Source organism: Bison bison, unplaced genomic scaffold (genome assembly GCF_000754665.1).
Source record: "Bison bison bison isolate TAMUID 2011002044 unplaced genomic scaffold, Bison_UMD1.0 scf7180017863372, whole genome shotgun sequence".
Lineage (NCBI taxonomy): Eukaryota > Metazoa > Chordata > Mammalia > Artiodactyla > Bovidae > Bison > Bison bison.
The window spans coordinates 708104-733663 of record NW_011493944.1 but is presented as its reverse complement, the minus strand read 5'-3'; the positions used below and the strand labels follow the sequence as shown (position 1 = coordinate 733663).

At 34.4% G+C, this 25560-nt stretch overlaps 1 protein-coding gene across 5 annotated transcripts in view; it reads right to left on the bottom strand.

Moving 5' to 3' along the window:
* Window positions 1-25560, bottom strand: part of USP25 (ubiquitin specific peptidase 25) — a 161008-nt gene that overhangs the window by 5071 nt on the left and 130377 nt on the right. For all 5 annotated transcript variants that reach the window (XM_010833272.1, XM_010833273.1, XM_010833274.1 and 2 more), the window contains 4 exons: window positions 9957-10135; window positions 8061-8139; window positions 4485-4564; window positions 153-276 (listed from right to left, as the gene is read on the bottom strand). In XM_010833272.1, coding sequence (XP_010831574.1) covers window positions 153-276; window positions 4485-4564; window positions 8061-8139; window positions 9957-10135 — 462 coding nt within the window. The remainder of the gene's footprint in view (window positions 1-152; window positions 277-4484; window positions 4565-8060; window positions 8140-9956; window positions 10136-25560) is intronic.

Sequence of the window (25560 nt, the reverse complement as noted above, 5' to 3'; positions counted from 1 at the left end):
TATTCTCCCACCTCAAGGAAGTAGACCCAGAAGACAGACATCATCACGACAATTAGGCCATCAGAATTTATAGTCATTTACATGAGTCTAAAACATTGCCCAATGTAAAACAATATGATAGAGTAAACACACACTGTGTGCCTTCAACTTACTAGTAAACATTCTCTTCTATAATGTGATATCAATTCTTCATCATGTCCTCTGTATGGGCCTCTGGACAACAGTTCTTTGTTATTCTGATAAGCACAGATAAGGAAGAGCAAGGAATCTATATAACTTAAAAAAAAGAAGTACAGCATCAGTATTTTATTTTTGTAAAAGAAGGGCAACTACAATTACAAAACATTTTTAAGTATTTACATTTTAAGTATATTTACATTTTGATTATCTAGATCAACATTAAAATAAAACATCTGATGATACATTGTATGTCTGAGTATCTCTAGAGCAACAGCTCATATGAAGCTAGTAGACAGTTGTTTTAAAACTAAAACAAAGAAAAAATACAAAAAAAATTGAGCTAGAAAGTTAGAAAAAACTGGGAGAAAAAGGCCAAACTGATTAATTCAGAGAGTCCCTTGTCTTCTTTGCTAATTCTTTCCATTTAGATTCAAAATTAACACTGACGTGAAAGTCAACAGTCTACTTTTTTAGCAACACCATGACATTTTGTTTGAGGGACTGATCAGGTTACTTTGCTTATCACAAACATCATTTGATTCATTAAATGACTATTTTTAGTCACTTTGTTGTTTTTTTTTTTTCCCTACGGGAGGGCACAGTTCCAGTCATTGAGAAAAATTAACAGAGAGTAGAATATCCAAAAGAGCTGGGTGAAGTAGAAAAGGAAAAAATGCTTCCAAATCTGGGAAATCTAGTGGAATACAAACAAACACTAACATAAAAGGCAGACAGGGTTAAGCCTTTGTTTAATATTTAATATTGCTATAACTCTAGACCTTATGAAGTTCAAACTAAGTTTTAAAAAGGGAATATGACACAAATATTTCAGTATAGTATTTGGCTCTAAAATGATTATCCCTCCTCTAACATGCTGTAGGACAAATATATACAGTTGTATATCTGTATGGGCTTCCGTGGTGGCCCAGTGGTAAAGAATCTGCCTGCAATAAGGAGACACAGGTTTGATCCCTGGGTCAGGAATATCCCCTGTAGGAGGGCATGGCAACCCACCTATTCTTGCCTGGGGAATCCCATAGACAGAGGAGCCTGGTGGGCTACAGTTCACGGTGTCACAAATGAGTCGGACTTTACTTAGTGACTAAAACAACAATAGTATATTTATATAACTGAAATATGAAAAATGTTTTAAGATGATACCGCCTATGAGCCAATTTTTCTACTTATAGCATATCTTACAAATTCTGAAAAATGCAACATCCTAAGAAGTGAAATGCTGTACAGAAACAATATTTTATAACTCTTTAAGTAATACTGCCCATCATTGTTACTGTTTGTTAATTTCAGGTGCTCAGACACAAACAAGTCAATGATACAGTCCAAACGTTAAATGCAGAATTATGGGGAAATAAACATGCTCATTCATGACAAATCAAATTACACATCTGAAACTACTTCATTAAACGTATGTTCTTTTAAATTTTTTTTTTTTTTCTTTTTTTTTTTTACTTTTCTCTAATTTTATTTTATTTTTAAACTTTACATAATTGTATTAGTTTTGCCAAATATCAAAATGCTTTTCCCAGGGATTTGTTTTTGCTTAAATTTAGGGCATGAAATCTTATTTTGAAATAATATGGGTACAGTCTCAGCTAAAGCTTTGTTTAGAGAGTGACAATAGTATTAAACGCTGTCTTGTGCCACTAAGTTTAATTAGTCTGCTCGCACATCTACCTTTCCTTTTACAGCCATTAAGGTCCCAGCTGAAAGGTTTCCCTGGAATGACATCCATATCTGGCATTCTAGACCTGAGTCATCTCTCTGAGAATAGCTCTGAAACCATGAACTTATTCCAATTTTCTAGTGAAGTACACAGAATGTTCCACGTTTTATCAGCCTTTAAAGTGCTTTCATTTCAAGTAAATTAGAATAAAATTCAGCAGTCCAGTTACCAAAATCTTATTTAAGATAAAATAAGACTATGTAGCCTGGTAGATTCTCTTTAATTTTCATTTTTACTGCTGTAAAATTATGGTTCCTAAAAACATGATTTCATTTCACTACTCATAACAATAGCCCATTAATAAATATTCAATTTATGGCTTTCAAGTGCTATGTTTTAATTAAAAAAAAAAGGTTTGACAGAGCATTTTGCCAGCATCTTATATACTGCTAGTTATGGTAACCGCTACATTTGTGGTATAATTAACATTTCTTTTTACAAAATTTGATAAATATTATTTGCCACAACCACTAATTTCCTAATGTTCCTTGATATTTCCAATTTAATAATAAAAATTTGCCATGATAAGAATATTCATTTTACCAATAAGAATATATTTAAGATTAAGTAAATTATGAAATTTAAACACAATTTATTTAAGTCCTTTAACAAATGCTAGCTCAGAAAAGCTAATGCAGAAGTGATGCAGAGAGCAAGGGAAAAAGTTTCATCTTTTTAGTTCTTACTGAGATAACGAATACACTTTGTCCTTTTCTTATTTCATTAAATAATATAAGAACACAGAGGCCTTTATTTCAATTTTTCTCTCCCTAGTCAGCTGTGTGACCTTGGCAAAGTTATTGTATCACTTTGGAGCCTAGTTTATCTGTTAAATGGAAAAGCCTTTTACACATGCTATTCTATTGTAAGGGTATATTAATATTTTTCTTAGAAACCTTAATCTCTAAAATCCTAAAGCAAGTTAGAATATTCCTATTAAAGAAATAAAATGTTGGCCAAAATATGATTTTATAAAAGAGAACTATTGATCAAAATATTTTCTACTTCAGCTGACCAAAGTGAATTATCTTAGAAGTACACAATCACTAGGACTTTAATAATTTGTCTCCAAGTATTAACATCACTTTCTACTTTGCTACTTTTGTGTGTTAACTTTTAAGATTTCGATGGCATTGTGCTTGGTCCAATGAACAGAGGGGCACTGTTCAATCGAACTTCCTGCAGTAATGGAAGTGGTGTGTCTGTGCTGGCCAAAACAGCAGCCATTAGTCACATGTGACTACCGGGCATCTGAAACGTGGCTAGTATGACTGAGAAACTGAAAAGTTTTAAAAATTTTAATTAAATTAAATTGTTCTACATGGCTCGTTAGCCACCATCTTGTACAGCATAGTTCTAGAAGTAATACTCCTTGCTGGCATTTAAAAAAATAGCATTAGTACTTCTAGTGGAGGTAAAATACACAATAAAAAAGAAAAAAAAAAGAAATCAATATCCTTTTTACTTGGTGGCAATACTACAGTGCATTTGAAACATGGCACTTAAAAAATCCTTAGTCAAGTAAATTAATGTTGAAGGATATGAATTAAATACATGGATAATAAATAAATGCAATATGTTAATAATCTATAGTGCTCAATAAATCAATATGAAGCCTTTCTTCTCAGTAACAATAACAATTTGATAAGTAGAAATTCCTTTAAAATCACCTGTAATTTGTATGGGAAGCAATCTAAAATATTTACAGTTGCAATATTTAGAAGACAAGAGATCAGTTTTATAAAGATATATTTTTTACAGTACCTGGAATTTCAGAAAAAGAGACACATTAGAAACATTTGCTAATTTGCAATCAAGATTAAACTCAGAAAGAACAGGAAAAAGGCTAGTGACAGGAAGGTGGATGTGACTACAAAGAATTCCATTTGCTGGCTACCAGCTGCTTTGAAAGTGAACATGAACATTGCTCAGTCACGTCTGACTCTTTGCGACCCCACGGACTGTAGTCCATGGAATTCTCCAGGCCAGAATACTGGAGTGGGTAGCCTTCTCCTTCTCCAGGGGATCTTCCCAACCCAGGGATCGAACCCAGGTCTTCTGCAGTACAGGCGGATTCTTTACCATCTGAGCTGCAAGGGAAGCCCAAGAATACTGGAGTGAGGAGCCTATCCCTTCTCCAGCGGATCTTCCTGACCTAGCAATTGAACCAGGGTCTCCTGCACTGCAGGCAGATTCTTTACCAGATGAGCCACAAGGGAGGCCCAGCGAAGGAACCAGCTGCTTTGGTCCCTAGCAAATCTAGGCTTCGATCTAATCCTATTTCTTTCTAAACTTCAACAGTAGTGTCTGAGAGCTGATAAAATCAATGACAATAATGCTAACTTTACAAATTTAATTTCAAATGGAAAATATATTGTATATGGGGTATATAGGAATTCTTTGTATTAACTTTGCAATTTGCAATTATAAATTTAAGACAGTTGTAAAATAAAGTTTATTGAAAATATATATTGTGAATAAAATCTTTTCAAGAGATGAAATCACATCTGAATAGAATATAAGAATTAAGCTTTTATCATGTGTGTCCATTTTGCCTTACCTTTCTCTTTGAAAATTTTCTAGCCCAATAATGAGATACATGGTTGTTTCCCTGAATTTTCTATAATCCTGATGCCACTCCTGTAGGTGAAAGAATATTAAAAGTATATAGATATTAAAGCTACAATGAAAACTACTTACAAATACATTTTATGATAACTACTTGAACTAACAGAAGCAAAGAGTTCAAAATTGAAGATAAACTAGATCTAAATCGACTTTAATTTCTTACATCAAACCTGTCAGTGTAAAGATAAAGGTAAAAACTGTAGACACTGATGAGAGAAATTAAACAATCTCACTAGAAGATAGCAGAACTAAAAGGCAAGATAATCAATAGGTAGGCCATTTGTCTCTCAAAAATTCTTCAGTGTAAAAGTTTATTAAGATATTATCAGAGAATATTTGGGGTGCATATATCTTTTCGAATTTCTGTTTTCAATTTTTTCCAGACATATACTCAGGAGAGAATTGCTGGATTATGTTCATTTATTTGAGGAACCTCCATCGTGTTACCCATGGGGAGAGGAAAAGGAGGAGGAGCACAGTACAAGTACAGAATTAGAAAATGTAAAGTATGTATAAAATAGGTAAGCAACAAGGACATATTGTACAGCACAGGGAATTATAGCTATTTTCTTGTAATACCTTTTAATAAAGTATTATCTGTAAACGTACTGAACGACTATGCTGTACACCTGAAACTAACATAATGTAAAGCAGCAACACTACATTTTAAAAAATATTATTATAGACCTACATCACATTGAATGTAGAAGGTAAATGAAGCTAACTAATAGGAATCAAAGCTTGAAGACTGTTATCTGAAACAGAGTTTCAAGGAAATGAAAGAAAAATAAGAAATATTGTAATAAATTTAACCTTTTAATTTTGCAAAATTTGTGATAAATTTTAAATGTGGTTGCTAAGTAGTCTTTTCAACTGAGATATGGTAAAAAAGACAGAAGCATTTCACAGCCCCTCTCCAAAACACCCACAATTATTGAGCATGTCATATAACAAAATGATTCAGAACTCACAATCTACAATTCTAGAAAACAATTTTTTTAAACAAAATAAGATTTTTTTACTTAATAAAAATTGATTCAAGGAAAATCATAACTAAAATTCAAAATATGATTAACCTAAAAGAGATAGTGATGATAAAAATGTGAAAGCTTTTATACACGTTATTGTAAATAAATCAAAGTAAGGTACATAAAGGCCAGTTACTAGCCAATTATTGATATATTCTCCTTGAATATAAATAATTTTAATGTAAAAAGACAAAATTTTCATACTATTGAAAGTGAGAGTGTTGGTCACTCGGTCCTATCTGACTCTTTGCAACCCCATGGACTGTAACCCACCAGTCTTCTCTGTCCATGGAATTCTCCTGGCAAGTATACTGGAGTGGGTTGCCATTCCCTTCTCCAGGGGATCTTCCTGACTTGGGGATCAAATATGGATCTTCTGCACTGCAGGCAGATTTCTTTACCAACTGAGCCACCCGGGATAGAAGACATTAATAACAAATAAAGGTAAAATTTATCTTTAAGCATAAAGTTAGCTTTTCTGGGGGAAGTATTCAAATTGCTATTCTGTTATCATTAGATTCACCTTAGAAGTTTTCAGTAGGTAACTTCTTCTTTAAAGGGTTAGACAATAAATACTTTAGGCTTCGCAGGCCATGCAGTCTCTGTTGTAGTTACTCAACTCTGTGGTTGTAGTGTGAAAGTGCTTATATTCAATATCTAAACAAATGGCTTGTGTTCCAATAAAACTTTATTTATGAAAGCAAGTGATGAGCTGGATTTGGTTTGCAGGCAAAGGACTACTGATGGGTGACTCAGAGCAAGACAAAGAAATATGGGATATACAAAATCCAAAAACATGTCATGTAAATACCTGTAAGATTTAGTGGCTCTGCAATTAGAAAAAACATGAGAAATTTTCAGAATAAAAATATACAGAATCCAATCTGATGAAGCAAACTGGTGGAGGGACTGCAGAAGCAAATAACAATTAAAATCAAGTCCATGTAACTTGAATCTTGGAGACAAGGGCAGAATTAGCAACCAATCTGCCTGTATCTCTGACATGTACTGTGTGTCCATTTTTTTTGTGGCTATGTTCCCAGATTTTCTATTTTGCCTTATAATTCAAATTTATCCATTCTTATAATATTATTATTATAAAGTATAAAAGTTAAGATAGCTTATATTGATTTCAAGTGAAAATAACCTTCCTACCTTGTTCTACAAAAATGCTGAGTCCAGAATGTTTGCATTTCCATAAAATTTTTGAGTCACTTATTAAGCTCCATAAAACAACTTGCTAGAAGTTTGTTAGAAACCGAACAGTTTCAATAAACCATTCTGTGGAAAACTGACATCTTTACAACACCAAATTTTCCAAACTCAATACATAAATCCATTTACTTAGGTCTTCTTTATGACATCTCCTAAAATTATGCACATCTTTTATTAAATCTGCTTTCAGGTACACCATCATTTTGGATATTATCTAAAATGGTGTCATTTTAAAGAATTTCTATCTGAATATTTGCTACTGGTATAAAGAAATAAAACTGATATTTGACATAGATTTGTATTTTACAAAGCTCTCTTATTATCTTTATTTATCTCCAATAAATTTATCTGTAGCTTTTTCTTTTCTATATATAAAACATCTGCAAATAACGAGCTTTGTTTCTTCTTTTGCAATCTCTTACTTTTTGCTTTATTTTTATTGTCTTACTGTACTGCTTAAACTTCCAGTACAGTGTTGAATAGAACTGCCATACATCCCTGTCTTTTTCTTGATCATAAAAGGAAAGTTTTCAATGTTCAGATTTCAATATAATTTTTATGGTAATTCTGTTAGTTTTTGTTTTTCACGACACTCTTCAGTAGACCAAAATAGTTACCTTGTATTCCAGGTTAGTTAAGAGTTTTGATCAAAAATGAATGTTTTTCTGTATCCTTCCTTTTATCTGTTAAATGTAGTGAATTATACTAATTGTTTAAGGGAATATAAAGTAATCAGGTTTGCAAACGCCACCAATCACTAATCAAAGGCACTCATGAATGCAAATTAAAATTTATTCATGTAAAAATTTTTGGAAAAACAATGTAGAAAGTTAAACTTAAAAATTTGACAAAATACTAGGTGTTTGAATTGGTAACTTAATTTTAAAGCCAAAGTTAACACAAAGAGAATTTTGTGCACAAAAAGTAGCACAAGCACAATACAAATGCTCACGTGAGTGCTCTCCCTCATACAACACTGTCCAATAATGACAAATACATAAGGCATACAATGACTGAAACAAATTTTTAACTTCCCCTCAAAATATATATATGAAGCAAAGAGAACGTATAGCATGGCTTCACTGTAAAACAGCATTTAAGAACGTAGGTTCTGCTAACCAAGTTGTGACATGAAGCTATGATAACCTCAGGCAGGTTACTTCACCCCTTCATGATGAATTTTTTCACGTGATTATTAGCTATACTGAAATGAAAGATTACTGAACTAAAGAATTCCTCAATCAACCTCCCAAAAGGCACATTACCTCATACTCCTCCATGTTTACTTCTTCAGGTTTTATCATTTCAATTTTGGCTTGAGCAACTTTCATTATGTTGTGACACCTTCAAATAAAAGAAAAAATATTTCTAAATCAAAAGCAAAATCCATAAAAACTTAAAAAAAATATTTTTGTTTTATGCAAAATTAAACTACCCAACACATATGAAAATGAAATCCACTATCACTGTGCAGTATTTTTGAGGAAACAAATTTCAAATAACTTAAGTGAAAAATCTGTTGTTTTGGACAATACTGGATATTTACCAAGTATATAAAGATGACAGAAGCAATCATTCTAATTCATCATGTTATATTTACATATGAATTTAAAATTATGTTCCATTAAACATGAAAAAAGAAAGTTTTTAAAAAATTGATAATGCATCTCTATTACACAAGCTCTAGAGACATGAAATCTCACTTCCCCCCATAATATTATTCATAAATAGTATAAAGATATCCAAAATGTGCCTATCCTTTCAGATAGGAATGGCAATATTTCAACAGATTTTATGATCAGAACCACTGCTAAAGAAATCTCCCCAAAGTGTATTTATAGTTATCACATACAGTTTACTCCATATTTAGAGCACAAGAGAAATTAGATTTCTCAAAACAAACTATTTTTACTTGCCAGGGCTACTAACTGCAGAAGATTGAAAAGTCAATGTGAGTACTTCATAAGTATCTTCCCAAAATTCAACAGCATATACTCATTGGAACACAGTACACTAACAGCCCAGATAAAAGAGGGTCAAAATTTCTGAGTTCTTCAGTTATATTTAACAAAATAAGTGATGTCAACATTATTACTAATAAAAAGTCATAGCCAATACTTACTGAGTATTTACCAGATAATGCTCAAAACCATTTACTTGCATTGAAACCTTAATCCTAAATTTCACAGCAGACACATGATGAGGCAGAAATTAATCCTAGATGCTTTGTTTTCTGTCACATTCTTCTCTACTACACATACTTTGAATTCAGTATTTTTGAGACATTCATGAAAGGATAATCATTTACTTCAGAATTAAAATGTGTTTACCATGAACTCCAAGATAGCATAAATGTTTCTACATTTTAAAACTCTTCAATACTTTGGGTGTTAACCTGAGGGCTGAATTTTTCTTTTTTTTAAATAGTATTTATTCTAACTAGATTAAATTTTAATTTTTAACTAGATTAAATTAAAATTTAATTTTATAGGAACTTCTAAGAAAAAACTTTTTGGTAAACCAAAATCATTTAACCATTCTAAGCCTTCTTTTTAAGTCAGAAGATGTTTAATTACTTTGTGTATATTGATTAATTACTTTCCCCAATTGTTCTCAAACAAGGATGATTTTGCTCCCAGTGGGGATATTTGGCAGTATCTGGAGACATTTTGGGTTGTTACCACTTGAGGGGTACTACTAGCACTTAATGGGTAGAGGCCAGGAACATTACTAAATATCTTACAAATTAAAGGATAGCCCCTGCCTCCAAAACAAAAAAATTATCTGGCCCAAAATATCCATAGTGCAGAGGTTCAGAAATTCTTTATTTCTCTGAAATTTTTAGTCCCCAAAGGCCAGTGAAAATTATATTATGCTCTTCTGTGTATCTTTCTATTGCTTATCTCAGTACCTTGTTTCACAATTAAAATGTAATAAAATGAACTAAATTATTTTGGGGTTAAACTTTGAAAAGTCATTATTATAAATAATAAATAAATTACAAAGCAACTGAATTAAGTGAAGTCAAGTTTTGTGCTGCACTTATTGAATATGTCTATGTGTAAAATACATATTCAAAAATTGCACTTGGAGCTATAAGAACAACACGGGCAATTTGAGCACGTGAATAAAATACTTAACATTTTGTATTTTCAAATTACCTTTCATCAAAACTCAAATTTCTATCTGCAAATTGTTCTAGCAATGTTTTCTCAATGATTTTCTTTGGAGCCTGATTCTGGATAAAGTAGACTATTACATGATGTAAACGATAGTCTGTTTCTGGTGGGGTATCTTCTTGGGCCAATTTAACCAACCTTGAATATTCCAACTTAATTGCCTAGAAAATACAACAAAATGCCAATCTTAGTTAATTATAATAATTCACATCCTTCAATATTATAATTATCCTTATATTCAAATATGTTTTCCTTTTAAAATATTCCAAAAAATGTAGCTGTATATCTAAGAACACTGTCCCATGTTCCATAGTTTAAATACATCTAAGCTTACCATGAGTTATTTTGCAAAACTTATCAGAGTTTGGTCAAAGTCTATTCAGAGGCATCAGAAGACTGAGATACTTGGTATATCTCCTAATCTATGCTCCCTTTGAAGTACACCTCTAATATCTAAAATTCTAGGGTTGAGTTGTAGGTCCCTAGAATATTCATATCTGAAAGAAAATGGCTGGCTCTTAAATGGATGATAATAATACCAGCACAATTAACTTTAACTGTAGAGCTTACAATTAAGGGATGAAAAAGTAAGCCTTTTTTTTCACCGTACATTTTTGTTTCAAAATATTTGAATTTTACCAGTATAATGTTTATCAATGAACACTATCACTATTACTACCTTGATACTGAGCTTACCTTTTCTTTATTTGCAACTATTATGAGAAATAATAAATACTAATGTGTGTTCCCACACATAAGCAAATTTTTTGAAAAATATTTGCTCAGAGAAAAATGTATAGAGATATATATATCAAGTACTGCCATATTAAGAAGCCCATATAATTAAAGATAACACTAATTAAAATATTCGTTTAATTTAGACATCATATCTAAATTATTTTCTACTAACCATAAGACATTTGGAGCTACATGCAAAATATGTTACAAAAAGTCCATTCTATTGGAAAGGGTTTTTTTGCATGCGTTTCCTAAGCAATTCTTGGCCATCCAGATACTATCACCTATTTGGCTGTATTATATAGAAGTGAGAAAATGTACCTGAAAAACAGTAAATGGAACATTCTAGTTATATGTTTTTAACTTAAGGGGGGGCTAGTAAGTTCTTTCTGTACAGATTAGCATTATAAATAGAATAAGATAATTACGCTATAGATAAAATAAATTATTCCAACTTTACTTTAGATATACGTATGCCATTCTAAAGTTTTATTGCTGTGCTAAAAAAACAGTCATAAAAATTAACTATATTTGTCATGTAAGGCTATCATGACTCCTTTACTGCATGCTTTGCTTACAAACTCTTTAATCTTTCCAATTTGAAATTTAAAACTTTTCCAATTTGAGAAAAAGGCACATGGTCATTTAATAACTACACTATACTGAATTTGAGAGTAAGTGTAAAACAAAAAGTAATTGTTTTTCCTCTTTTGGCCCTTTAGACAATGATTGCCATAGGCTATCAGAAGGTTTTCGTGTATTTAAATATTTCAGATGTCATCATTTTGGCTGAAACTGGTATGACCAAAATAAAATTCTCTCTCAAATAATAATATAGGTTTAGATTATAAGACATTATACTACTAAATGATTATCCATTCTCCCACCACCCTTCAAAATGCAGGCTGGGATATATATATATATATATTTTTTTTTTTTTTATAAATAGTAAACAGATTTCTATTAGAGAGTTAGATTATCTGTCAGCTTCAAGATGATGTTTACCTCTTGATTTTGCTCTACTTACGATTCTCTGAATTATAATGAGTAAATACCAAACTCATAATTTATAGGTGTTTTATTAAACCAGTAGAGGTAGAATTGCACTTCTAAATTTGTAGAGCAATTTTTCAAACACAAAAATACTAAATTTTATTAGCATAAATTATCAATAAATGTTGTTTATCATTGTTTTATCAACTTCCTTCTTAAAAAGTTTTTTGACTTTCAAAATATACTGCATCATGTATTCCTTCAAATTTTCAATGAAGTGTTCCATGCTGGTGTATTCAGGAGATCTCTACACAATTTACAGTTAACATTTAACGGGGTCCTACTACTCAGGCTCAACGATACCTATTAGGTCTTATTTCCTGTTACTCCTCTATTTAGATCAAGCTCCACTCCTCACAAATGCACAAGCCTTTGTTTCTTAAGTTCTCTACTTGGAAGACGTCCTTGACCATCTCCCATCAAGCCACATATGATCCATTCAATTAGACTGGTTAAAACTCTTTTTGAAATCTTCTTCCAAATGATTTCTAGTTTGACTTTTTTCTACTTTTCTGAATCATATGATAAAAATACTCTACATGTATTACTTATTATAGAAGTTACATCTGGGCTTCCCTTGTGGCTCAGTTGGTAAAGAATCCGCCTGTAAGGCAGGAGACCTGGGTTCGATCCTTGGGTTGGGAAGATCCCCTGAAGAAGGGAAAGGCTACCCACTCCAGCATTCGGGCCTGGAGAATTCCATGGACTGTATAGTCCATGGGGTCACAAAGAGTCGGACACAACTGAGCGACTTTCACTTTCACAGATTATTTAAAATACCAAATAAACAAATATATAGTATACTCTGGAGGCAGTAAGATCTAAGGTAAGATTAGCTAGAGTAAAATTCAGAAAGCTAAATATATCATTTTATTTTAAAAATTGATAGTGTACTAAGAGATACAAAAAATCTACTTCAAATTCCAGAGGATCAGAATCATATAGGTTATAGTCTTTGACTGTATGTTATATAAGTAGGAATTAAAGGTAACTCCTAAACTAAACACTTAGAAATTTAAAAGTATTCTTCTATAAACTATTATTGGATCAAATGAATCAAAATGATAATAATATTGGGAATATGAAATCTCAAAACCTAAAGGACACAGCCAGATTGGTACAAGGGAAATTTCAGCTGAAGCAACATAAAATAACATTTCAAGAAGCTAGAAAAAGAAAATAAACCAAAATAAAGTAGAAGAAAGAAAATAATGTGGCAATTGGATAAAGACCACAAAAGGCTTTTTCTTTCCAAAAATCTGAATAGAAGACCAAAAAATGGAAGAAAAACAACATTAGAAATCAGGAAGGTGGTAATACCAAAAATACAGGAAAAGGTTTTAAAATTTGTAAAAGAATAATACATATAAGTTTATGCCAATAAACTATAACATCTTTATTAAACAGATGATTATCTAGGAAAATATAAGTTACTAGAATTACTTTACAAAGTAATTTACTTTACAAAGCAGAAAAACTGAAGAGACCCAGCAAAGCTACAGATAACTGAAAACGCTGCCTACAATCTATACCCAATAAAGGAATTAGGCTCATTTTGTATTAGAGTTGTGCTGTTATAGCAAATCTTCAAAGACCAGATGACTTCTATATCTAAACTTCTCCAAACAAAATAAGGGGTGAAATTTCTTTAATATTATATAAAACTAGTATAATCTGAATATCAAAAATTGACAAATATTTTTAAAAAGGTTAATTTTGCATATGAACATAGATGCCCAGACTGACATCTAATTTTGATAAACTTCCTTGTATACATAAAGAAAATATAAGAAGAGATAGTGTTTACAATGATTTTAAAAAATGATCAATGCTAAGATCCTTCCTTTCCAAGAATTAGGCATTAAGAAGAAATTTGTGCAGAATCTTTAATAGATGCATTTTAAAAAAATGCCTAAATTCCAATACCAATCAGTTTAAAATAAAACTCTTTAACTTTAAATTTAAGAAACTGTCTTTATTTTTAAATCTATAAGAGAGAAGCTATTAAAAACCAACACTACACCTCCTATTTAATAATAAAACACTACAAACAAACATTCACATTAAACTCAGGAACTAAGCAAAGGAGTTTATCACCATTATTTTATTAACTATATTCTGAAAGCCTGAATATATTTCAGAAATGAAATAAGAAAAAAGTATAACAAAAATTATCCTGGTAATGAGATAACTGAGGCTTCTCTGGTATCTCAGTAGTAAAGAATCTGCCCATCAATGCAAGAGACAGGGATTAAATGATCCCTGGGTCAAGAAGATTCCCTACAGTAGGAAACAACTCACTCCAGTATTCTCGCCTGGGGAATCCCATGGACAGAGGAGCCTGGCGGCTACAGTCCACAGGTTTCACAAAAGAGTCAGACAGGACTTAGTGACTAAACAACAAAATGAGATAATTACTAGGAGGCAGTTTACTGAAATAATCAGGAGAATCCACTGGTAAGCTATCAGAAAAAGTAAAGTAATAAAGTGATTTGATACTATATGAATAAATACAAGTAATTAGCTTTCCTACTAGATACTCTACCAATAATTTGTTATTGAGGATAAGTAACTCAATTCACAGAAACAATTTCTACACATCTAAGATTAGATTAAAAAAGAAGGTATAAGACCATGCTGAAGTAAAATAATAAAACCTTACTTAAGGACCTTAGAGGGGCCAAAAAAGTGAAGAGGCATATCTTGTTCCTTTCTGAGAAGACTCAAAATACTGAGAAATATAATTATCCACCTCACTGTAATAATATGAGGTACAATCAAATTCTGAAAGGATTTGAGAATATAGGTGGCAATTAAAAATTATCAAGACAGAAAAAATAAAACCTGATGAACTTTCCACTTATTTATTTAAATTAAACAAGTGAGTTTAAATTCATAAATATTTTGACTGGGCAAATCTACTATGTTATGTTCACTGAATTTTCAATAATATATTTAGTTGGTGCAAAAGTAATTATGGTTTTAGATCCTGAATTTTAAATCATTATTATAACTAGGCTCAAACACATCTTCTATTAATCAAAACAGGAACCACTGCAATCAACACATTTTTGCCAGTGAGAAGTGTTTGTTTACTCCTGTAGGGTAAAAATCCGTGCTTCAGTATTCCACAAACTCTTGGAAAGCATCTTTCGCCTCCTGCTGGTTGTGGAAACATTTTCCCTTCATAAAGTTGAGATGCTTGAAGAAGTGTTACTCAGTTGGCAAAAGGTCTGGTGAATATGGCAGATGAAGCAAAACTTCGTAGCCCAATTTGTTCAACTTCTGAAGCGTTGGCTGTGCATGACACACGGTTGTCATGAAGAACTGGACCCCTTCTATTGATCAATGTGGTCTACAGGCGTTGCAGTTTTTGGTGCATCTCATTGATTTGCTGAGCATTCTTCTCAGATGTAATGGTTTCACCAGGATTCAGAAAGTTGAGGTGAATCACAGCAGCAGCAGACCACCAAACAGTGACCACGACCTTTTTTTGATTCAAGTATGGCTTTGGGGAGTGTTTTCGAGCTTCTTCTCAGTCCAGCCACAGAGTTGGTCATTGCAGTTGTCTTATAAAATCTACTTTTCATTACACTTCACAAACTGATTAGAAATGGTTCGTTACTGTTGCAGAGATTAAGAAGTGATGACACATCAAAACGAGTTTTTTGACTTGTGGTCAGTTCATAAGGCACCGCTTATTGAGCTTTTTCACCTTTCCAATTTGCTTCAAATGCCGAACGACCATAGAATGATTGATGTTGTGCTCTTGGGCAATTTCTTGTGTAGCTGTAACAGGATCAGCTTCAGTGATGGCTCTCACTTGGTCACTGTCAACAACCAATGGCTGGCCACTGCATTCCTCGTCTTCAAGGCTCTCATCTCCTAGACAAAACTTCTTGAACCACCACCACACTGTACATTTGTCAGCAGTTTCCAGGCCAAATGCATTGTTGATGTTGCGAGTTGTCTCCACTGCTTTATGACCCATTTTGAACTTGAACAAGAAAATAGTTAAAATTTGCTTTTTGTCTAATATCATTTCTATAGACTAAAGTACATATAAAATAAACAGCAAGTAATGTCACTAACAAATAACATAAAGCAAGAAATGTGCATTAAAATGATGTACAACATAGTCACATTTAAGAATGTACATCAAATTGCAAAGTTCAACAATGCAAAACTGCAACTACTTTTGCACCAACCTAATATGTATAAGAATATTCTCAAAAATACTGGAAATGATCCTAATACCCAGCATCAAAAACAGTAATATGGCATTTAATAATAGTTACAATTTGTGAGCATTCTTTATGTGATAGACACTGTCCAGTGATGTCTAACATGGATTATCTCATTTAATTCTCAAGATAACTTCTCATTTATAAATTGAAAAACTGGCCGTGATAATTTCAGTAATTTGCCTAAAAATCACACAATTATTAAGTGATAAAGCTAGGATTTAAATCCAGGCATCTGATCATAAAGCCTTTGCCAGTAACAGCTCATGTGGGACAGAGCTTCCTAACTTAAGCCATGAGTAAGTTGTAAGGATTGAGATACTAATCCAATCAGATTTTATGGTGGCCAGATCCATAACTAGATTCATCCTTGTTTGTCATAACAAGGAAAAAATTAGAAAGCCCTGCTCTAAAAAAGTGTTTAAATAAACTTTGGTAAGTTCAACAGGAAATAAAATGCACCTATGAAAAATCTACAAATCATGACGTGACTAAATCATCCACCACATTACATGAAAAAGAATGAGAGAAAAAGACTGAAAGAAGAAACTTCTATTTTTATTTAAATTATAACATATGGATGAGTACTGAATATCAGTCTTATTTATCTAGAAGCATATATGAGAAATAAGAGATTAATTGGGGAGAGAGGTTAATTGTGGAGTGGAAATTAAAAACTGAGAGAGAGAGGCTGAGAACAAGGTGGCAGAGGAGTAGGTGGACGTGGAGTACATCTCTCTCCATGGATACATCAGGAGTACACCTTCAGACACAGAGGTGCATGCGGAACACCAGCTGAGAGAGGACAGGAATGTCTGATGAGTGGAAAGGAATATATAGAACCACGCAAAACTCGGTAGGATGAAGGAACTAGGGGGAAAAATAGGAATGTTAGTAGGACACTAACTACTGGGTGGGGGAATTGAAGCAGGGGTCCGATCCCCACATCGGGGCAATCATCTGAGTGATAGGAGAAACATTTTAGAATGAGAGTGAAACAGCTGATCTGTGGCAGCCTAAATGGAATGAGAATCAGACAGTCTTTGCCGCAGCCATACATACCCAGGACAGTGATGTAGATCCCCTGGAAGGTGCAGCGTAGCAGCAGGGAGCTGGAGTTTAGGGATTGTGGAGCAATCCCAGGGAGAGGGCTGCTGTTGACTGCGGAGACACGGGCAGAGGGGATGTGAGGGAGGAGACTGTGGGGGGAAATGCCTGTGGAGGAAAGTCGGGCAGCGATGGAAGCAAGGCAATACTGCTGAGTCACACGTAGGGGGGTGGAGCCATCACCACAGCCTCTTTCTCCCCACATGCCAGCACTGGCAGCTGAACAATACAGATGGTGAGCCATCAAACGCCTGACACACTGAACTACAGAGCAGGACCCCACCCAGGGTGCCCCTCTAAGTGCCAGATGCACTGATTTACAGAGTAGGACCCCAGCCGGGGGGCCCCTCTATGGGCCTGACAGAGAAGGACCCCAGGCTAGGGAGCCCTCTAAGTGCCTGAATGGGCGGAGCTGTGGAGAAAGACTGGCCAAAGAGGTATTCTGATTGCCAGCTACAAGAGGCTTGAAAAAAGACTCTGATAGGGCCATAACTCCTGTGGAGGAGGCAGTTTATGTCCCTGTACACTTGGCACTGCCAGGGTCCCTGCAAGCCAAGCAGCTGTGCCACCTTCATGTTCAACTCTCACTGGGGCAGAGCTGCCACAGGCAAAAAAAAAGTCTTGCATCTATGTGCACAAGGTCGCTTTGGTAGTGTCCGACTCTTTGCGATCCTGTAGACTGTGGCCTGCCAGGCTTCTCTGTCAGGGAGGGGGGAATTCTACAGGCAAGAATATTGGAGCGTATTGGCCAGTACTGGTTGCCATACCCTTCTAGAGCACTATATTTCCTGCTGCCCTAGCCTCCAACTCCCCTGAGTACCTGGTGCTGCCAGAACCCCTGCAAACCAAGCAGCTGCACCACCTCCACATCTGGCCTTCACAGAGGCAAACCCAAGTCCTCCAGTGCAGCCTCAAGAGCAAACCCCAGTGGACAACCCACATGCAGAGGTGTAAATAAAACCACAGTTGAAACCCAGGAGCAATGTGACTAAGGAAGAAGACTCAAAATCTTCCCACCAGCTGTACAAGATGCAGATGAAATTTACACGATCAACTAGGCTGACTCTGCGTCTATGGAATACATAAAACATCATTGAGAGCTCCTACAAAATAAAACACACTAGTTCTGATAGCTGTGGAAATTGGAGGCAAGAACACACAGGAGTAGGACCAGATTAGAATCTGAGCTGGCCCCACAACAAGTCCAGATATCACAGTGTTGGAGGGTATTCTAGCGAGGTGAGGTTTACTATGACTCCCAGTGAGGGAAAGGACTCTGACAGCAGTGACTCACAAAAAACATTTATTATTCTTATGTTTTGACTTGTTCTGTATATTCTTTTGAATTCCCCCCATCCCACTGTTGTAGTTGTCGATTTTATTGGCACTACAAAATCTAATTAAGCTTTTGAGGTTTTTTCTTTTTTTTCTCACATTTTTTTATTGTTGTTATAAACCTCTGCCTCTACATTGGGCTTTTGCAGTTTTGGGGAGCTTTTCTTTTTTTTTCTTTTAATTTTTTAAACCTATTATTATTTTTTCTATTAAACCTATTACTATTATTATACATTTATTCTTTTGTTTGCCTTTCCTACTGTTCTTTTCCAATGCAGTTAACCTTTAATGTACATAAAACTTCATCTACTTAAATTTTCATATCTATCCTTTTTTTCTTTTCTTTCTTCCTTTTCCTCTCAACATATTTGTTAGTTTTATTTTCATTGCTTTATTCCCCAATTGGCACCTTGCTTTAGTTTTGTTTTCCAGTGTGTGCTTTAGTTTTGTTCTGGTAGATATAATTTTTGGTTTCCTTTGTTTGCCAAGTCAATATATTGTACTTTATTTTTGTTGGACTGGTTTGATTTTGCTTATGGGTGTATATGTACATGTGTATATTCAGTCGCACTTTTTATTGTTGTTATAAACCTCTGCATTTACATTGGGTTTTTGCCATTCTGTGGAGTTTTCCTTTTTCCTTCCATTTTTTTCCCTCTTCTCTTTTTTCTTTTCTCTCTTTTATAATTTTAACTTTTACTTTTTTAAAACCTATTATATATTTTTTTACATTATTGCCTTTGTTTGCCTTTCCTACTGATCTTTTCCCCTTGCAGTTAATTTTTAATGTATATAATAAATCTTCTTCATCTATCTCTATTTAACACTGCATATATATTTTTTCTTTTCTTTCCTTTCCTCTCAACATATTTGTCAGTTTTGTTTTCATTGCTTTATTCCCCACTTGGCACTTTGCTTTAGTTTTGTTTTCCAGTTTGTGCTTTAGTTTTGTTCTTAACTGGTAAATATAATTTTTTACTTCCTTTGTTTGCCAGGTCAATCTATTGTACTTTATTTACGTTGGACTGTTTTGACTTTGCTCATGGGTGTATATGTGTATATTCCATTATTTTCATTATTATTTGCCTAACTTTGTAACTGCCATTTGGGGTTCATCTTTGTTTTCTCATTTTTTGATAGTTGTTTTAATCTCACTTAATGCCACAAGCCACTTGTGGAATCTTCCTGACCAGAGAACACGCCCTGAGCCTTTGGAGTGGGAACACTGACTCCAAGACCCCAGACTACCAGAGAACTAACCCTAGGGAGTGTCAAATAGTGAGAACTCACTCAAAGAAAACCACTTGAATACAAGACCCAGCGTCACCCAACCACCAGTAGCAACCTGTGCAGGATGCCTCATCTGAACAACAAACAAAACAAAAATGCAAACCCAATCATCAGCAGACAGGATTACCACCTCACTCAGTTTTGCCCATTAGAGGAAAAACAGACAAATAAACCAACACAGCACAAATATCACCCTACATGAAGTTTACACAACTTAGGAGCAAAGAAACCAAAAGGAAGAATTCAACCTTGAGGCCTGGGAGAAGGAGACCTCAAACACAGTAAGTTTAAAAAAAAAAAAGAAAATGAAAAGGTAGAGAAATACTACACAAATGAAGGAACAAACCAGAAACACAGAAGTCCAAATAAATGAAGAGGAACTAGGCAAACTACCTGAAAAAGAATTCAGAATAATGACAGTAAAGATGATCAAAAACCTTGAAAACAAAATGGAGAAAATACAAGAACCAATTAACAAAGGCCTAGAAGAATTAACCTGACCTGCCTCTTGAGAAACCTATATGCAGGTCAGGAAGCAACAGTTAGAACTGGACATGGAACAACAGACTGGTTCCAAATAGGAAAAGGAGTTCGTCAAGGCTGTGTATTGTCACCCTGCTTATTTAACTTATATGCAGAGTACATCATGATAAACATTGGGCTGGAAGAAGCACAAGCTGGAATCAAGACTGCCGGGAGAAATATCAATAACCTCAGATATGCAGATGACACCACCCTTATGGCAGAAAGTGAGGAGGAACTAAAAAGCCTCTTGATGAAAGTGAAAGAGGGGAGTGTAAAAGTTGTCTTAAAGCTCAACATTCAGAAAACGAAGATCATGGCATCTGGTCCCATCACTTCATGGGAAATAGATGGGGAAACAGTGGAAACAGTGTCAGACTTTATTTTGGGGGGCTCCAAAATCACTGCAGATGGTGATTGCAGCCACGGAATTAAAAGACACTTACTCCTTGGAAGGAAAGTTATGACCAACCTAGATAGCATATTGAAAAGCAGAGACACTACTTTGCCAACAAAGGTCCATCTACTCAAGGCTATGGTTTTTCCAGTGGTCATGTATGGATGTGAGAGTTGGACTGTGAAGAAAGCTGAGCACCGAAGAATTGAAGCTTTTGAATTGTGGTGTTGCAGAAGACTCTTGAGAGTCCCTTGGAGTGCAAGGAGATCCAACCAGTCCATCCTAAAGGAGATCAGTCCTGGGTGTTCACTGGAAGGACTGATGCTAAAGCTGAAACTCCAATACTTTGGCCACCTCATGCGAAGAGGTGACTCATTGGAAAAGACTCTAATGCTGGGAGGGATTGGGGGCAGGAGGAGAAGGGGACGACAGAGGATGAGATGGCTGGATGGCATCACCGACTTGATGGACATGAATTTGAGTGAACTCCGGGAGTTGGTGATGGACAAGGAGGCCTGGTGTGCTGCAATTCATGGGGTCATAAAGAGTCGGACAAGACTGAGTGACTAAACTGAAACTGAGAAGAATTAAAGAATAATTATACAAATAACACTGTTACTTAAATTTAAAATACTCTAGAAGGACTCAATAGCAGAATATCTGAAGCAGAACGAATTAGTGAGCTGGAAGATAAAATGGTAGAAATAACTTCTGAAGAGCAGAATAAAGTAAAAAGAATGAAAAGAACTGAGGATAGTCTCAGAGACCTCTGGGACAATATCAAATGCACCAACATTCAAATTGTAGGGGTCCCAGAAGAAGAAGAGAAAAAGAAAGGGTATGAGAAAAATTTTGAAGAATTATAGTTGAAAATTTCCCCAACATGGAAAAGGAAGTAGTCAATCAAGTACAAGAGGCAAAAGAGCCCCATACAGTATAAACCCACGGAGAAACACACCAAGACACATATTAATCAAACTAACAAAGACTAAACACAAAGAAAGAATATTAAAAGCAGCAAGGGAGAAGCAACAACTAACATACAAGGGAAACTCCATACGCTTAGCAGCTGATCCTTCAGAAAAAACTCTGTAGGCCAGAAGGGAATGGCAGGATGTATTTAAAGTACTGAAAGGGAAAAATCTACAACCAAGATTACTGTACCTGGCAAGGATCTCATTAAAAATTGATGGAGAAATGAAAAGCTTTTCAGACAAGCAGAAATTAAGATAATTCAGTACCACCAAGCCATCTTTACAACAAATGTTAAAGGGACTAATATAGTCAAGAAATACAAGACAAGAAAAAGATCTACAAAATCAACCCCAAACAAATAAGAAAATGGTAATAGGAACATATACATCAATAATTACTTTAAATGTAAATGGATTAAATGCTCCAACCAAAAGACACAGACTGGCTGAATGGATACAAAAACAAGACCCATATACATGCTGTCTACAAGAAACCCACTTCAGATCTAAAGACAAAAAGTGGGAGGATGGAAAACTACATTCCATGCAAATAGGAAGCAAAAGAAAGCTGAAGTAGCAATCCTCATAACAGACAAAATAGATCTTAAAGAATATTACAAGAGATAAGGAAGGACACTACATAATCATCAAGGGACCAATCCAAGAAGACATAACAATTGTAAATATATATGCACACAACATAGGAGCACCTCAATACATAAGACAAACACTAACAGATATAAAAGGAGAAACTGACACTAACACAATAACAGTTGGAGACGTTAACACCCCACTCACACCAATGGACAGATCATCAAAACAGAAAATTAACAAGAAAACACAAGTTTTAAATGATACATTAGATGAGATGGATCTCATTGATATTTTCAGGACATTACATCCAAATGTAGAAGAATACACCTCTTCTCAAGTGCACATGGAACAATCTCCAGGACAGACCACATCTTGGGTCACAAATCAAATTTTAAAGAATTGAAATCGTATCAGGCATCTTCTCTAACCACAACGCTATGAGACTAGATATCAATTACCAGAAAAAAACTGTAAGAAACACAAACACATGGAGATTAAAAAATGCACTTCTAAATAACCAACAGGTTACTGAAGAAATCAAAAGGGAAATCAAAAAATTTCTAGAAGCAAATGACAATGAAAACACAACAACCCCAAACCTATGGGGTACAGCAAAAGCAGTCCTAAGAAGGAAGTTTATAGCAATACAATCCTACCTCAAGTAGTATGAAAAAATTCGAACAGACAACCTAACTTTATACCTAAAACAACTGGAAAAAGAAGAACAAAAAACCCCAAAGATTAATAGAAGGAAAGAAATCATAAAGATCCAAGCAGAAATAAATGAAAAAGAAATGAAAGAAACAATAGTAAAGATTAATAAAACTAAAGGTTGGTTCTTTGAGAAGACAAACAAAATTGACAAACCTTTATCCAGATTCATCAAGAAAAAAAGAGAGAATAATCAAATCAACAAAATGAGAAATGTAAAAGGAGAGGTTACAACAGACAATGCAGAAATATAAAGGATTATAAAAGACTATTATGAACAACTATATGGCAATAAAATGGATAACCTGGAAGATATGGACAGATTCTTAGAAAAGTTCAGTCTTCCAAGACTGAACCAGGAAGAAATAGAAATTATGTACAACCCAAATGGAAGCTGTGATCAAAAATCTCCCAAAAACAAAAGCCCAGGGCCAGATGGCTTCATAGGAGAATTCTATCAAACACTTAGAGAAGAGCTAATACCTATTCTTCTAAAACTCTTTCAAAAATCTGCAGAGGAAGGAACACTTCCAAACTAATTCTATGAGGCCACCATCACCCTGACACCAAAACCAGACAAAGACAACACAAAAAAAGAAAACTATAGGCCAACATCACTGATGAACATAGATGCAAAAATCCTCAACAAAATTTTAGCAAACTGAATTCAGCGACACATCAAAAAGCTCCCACACCAATGATTAGCTCGGTTTATTCCAGGGATGCAAGGATTCTTCAATATACACAAATGAATCAATGTGATACACCATATTAACAAAATGAAAGATCAAAACCATATGATAATCTCAATAAATGTAGAAAAAGCCTTTGACAAAATTCAGCACCCATTTATGATGAAAACTCAAAAAAATGGGCACAGAAGGAACCTACCTCAACATAGTAAAGGCTATGTATGATAAGCCTACAGCAAACATTACTCTCAATGGTGAAAAACTGAAAACATACCCCCTAAGATCAGGAACAAGACCAGGGTGTCCACTGTCAGCACTATTTTTCAACATAGTTCTGGAAGTCCTAGCTATAGCAATCAGAGAAGAAAAAGAAATAAAAGGAATCCATATCAGGAAAGAAAAAGCAAACCTCTCACTATTTGCAGATGACATGATTCTGTACATAGAAAACCCTAAAGATAGTATCAGAAAATTACTAGAGCTAATCAGTGAATTTAGCAAAGTTGCAGGATACAAAATCAATACACAGAAATCACTTGCCTTTCTATATACTAACAATGAAAAATCAAAAAGAGAAGTTAAGGAATCAATCCCACTTACCACTGCAACAAAAAGAATTAAATATCTAGGAATAAACTTACCTAAAAAGACAAAAGAACTGTACACAGAAAATTATAAGGGACTGATGAAAGAAATCAAAGATGACATAAACATATGGAGAGATATTCCATGTTCCTGGGTAGGAAGAATCAATATTGTGAAAATGACTATACTACCAAATGCAATCTACAGATTCAATGTGATCCCTATCAAATTACCAATGGCATTTTTCCCAGAACTAGAACAAAAAATTTCACAATTCATATGGAAACACAAAAGATCCTGAACAGCCAAAGCAGTCTTGAGAAAGAAGAATGGAGCTGGGAGGAATCAACCTTCCTGAATTCAGATTATACTACAAAGTTACCATCATCAAGACAGTATGGTACTGGCACAAAAACAGAAATATAGATCAATGAAACAAGATAGAAAGCCCATAAATAAACCCATGCACCTATGGGTACCTTATGTTTGACAAAAGAGGCAAGAATATACAATGGGGCAAGGACAGCCTCTCCAATAAATGGGGCTGGGAAAACTGGAGAGCTACATGTAAAAGAATGAAATTAGAACACTATCTAACACCATACACAAAAATAAACTCAAAATGGATTAAAGACCTAAATGTAAGACCAGAAACTATAAAACTCTTAGAGGAAAACATAGGCAGAACACTCAAAAACATATCAAAGCAAGATCCTCTATGACCCACCTCCTAGAGTAATGGAAATATAAACAAAAGTGAAGAAGTGGGACCTGATTAAACTTAAAAGCTTTTGCGCAGCAAAGGAAACTATAAGCAATGTGAAAAGACAACCCTCAGAATGGGAGAAAATAGTAGCAAATGAAACAACTGACAAAGGATTAATTTCCAAAATATAGAAGCAGCTCATATAACTCAATGCCTGAAAAACAAACAACCCAATCAAAAAGTGGGAAAAAGACCTAAACAGATATTTCTCCAAAGAAGACCACAAATGGCTAACAAACACATGAAAAGATGCTCAATGTTGCTCATTTTTAGAGAAATGCAAATAAAAACCATAATGAGATATCACCGCACAACCGGTCAGAATGGCCATCATCAAAAAATCTACAAACAATAAATGCTGGAGAGGGTGTGGAGAAAAGGGAACGCTCTTGCTCTGTTGGTGGGAATGTAAATTGATACAGCCACTATGGAAGACACTATGGAGATTCCTTAAAAAACTAGGAATAAAACCACCATATGACCCAGCAATTCTACTCCTAGGCATATACCCTAGGAAACCAAAATGGAAAAAGACACATGTATCCCATTGTTCACTGCAACATTATTTACAATAGCTA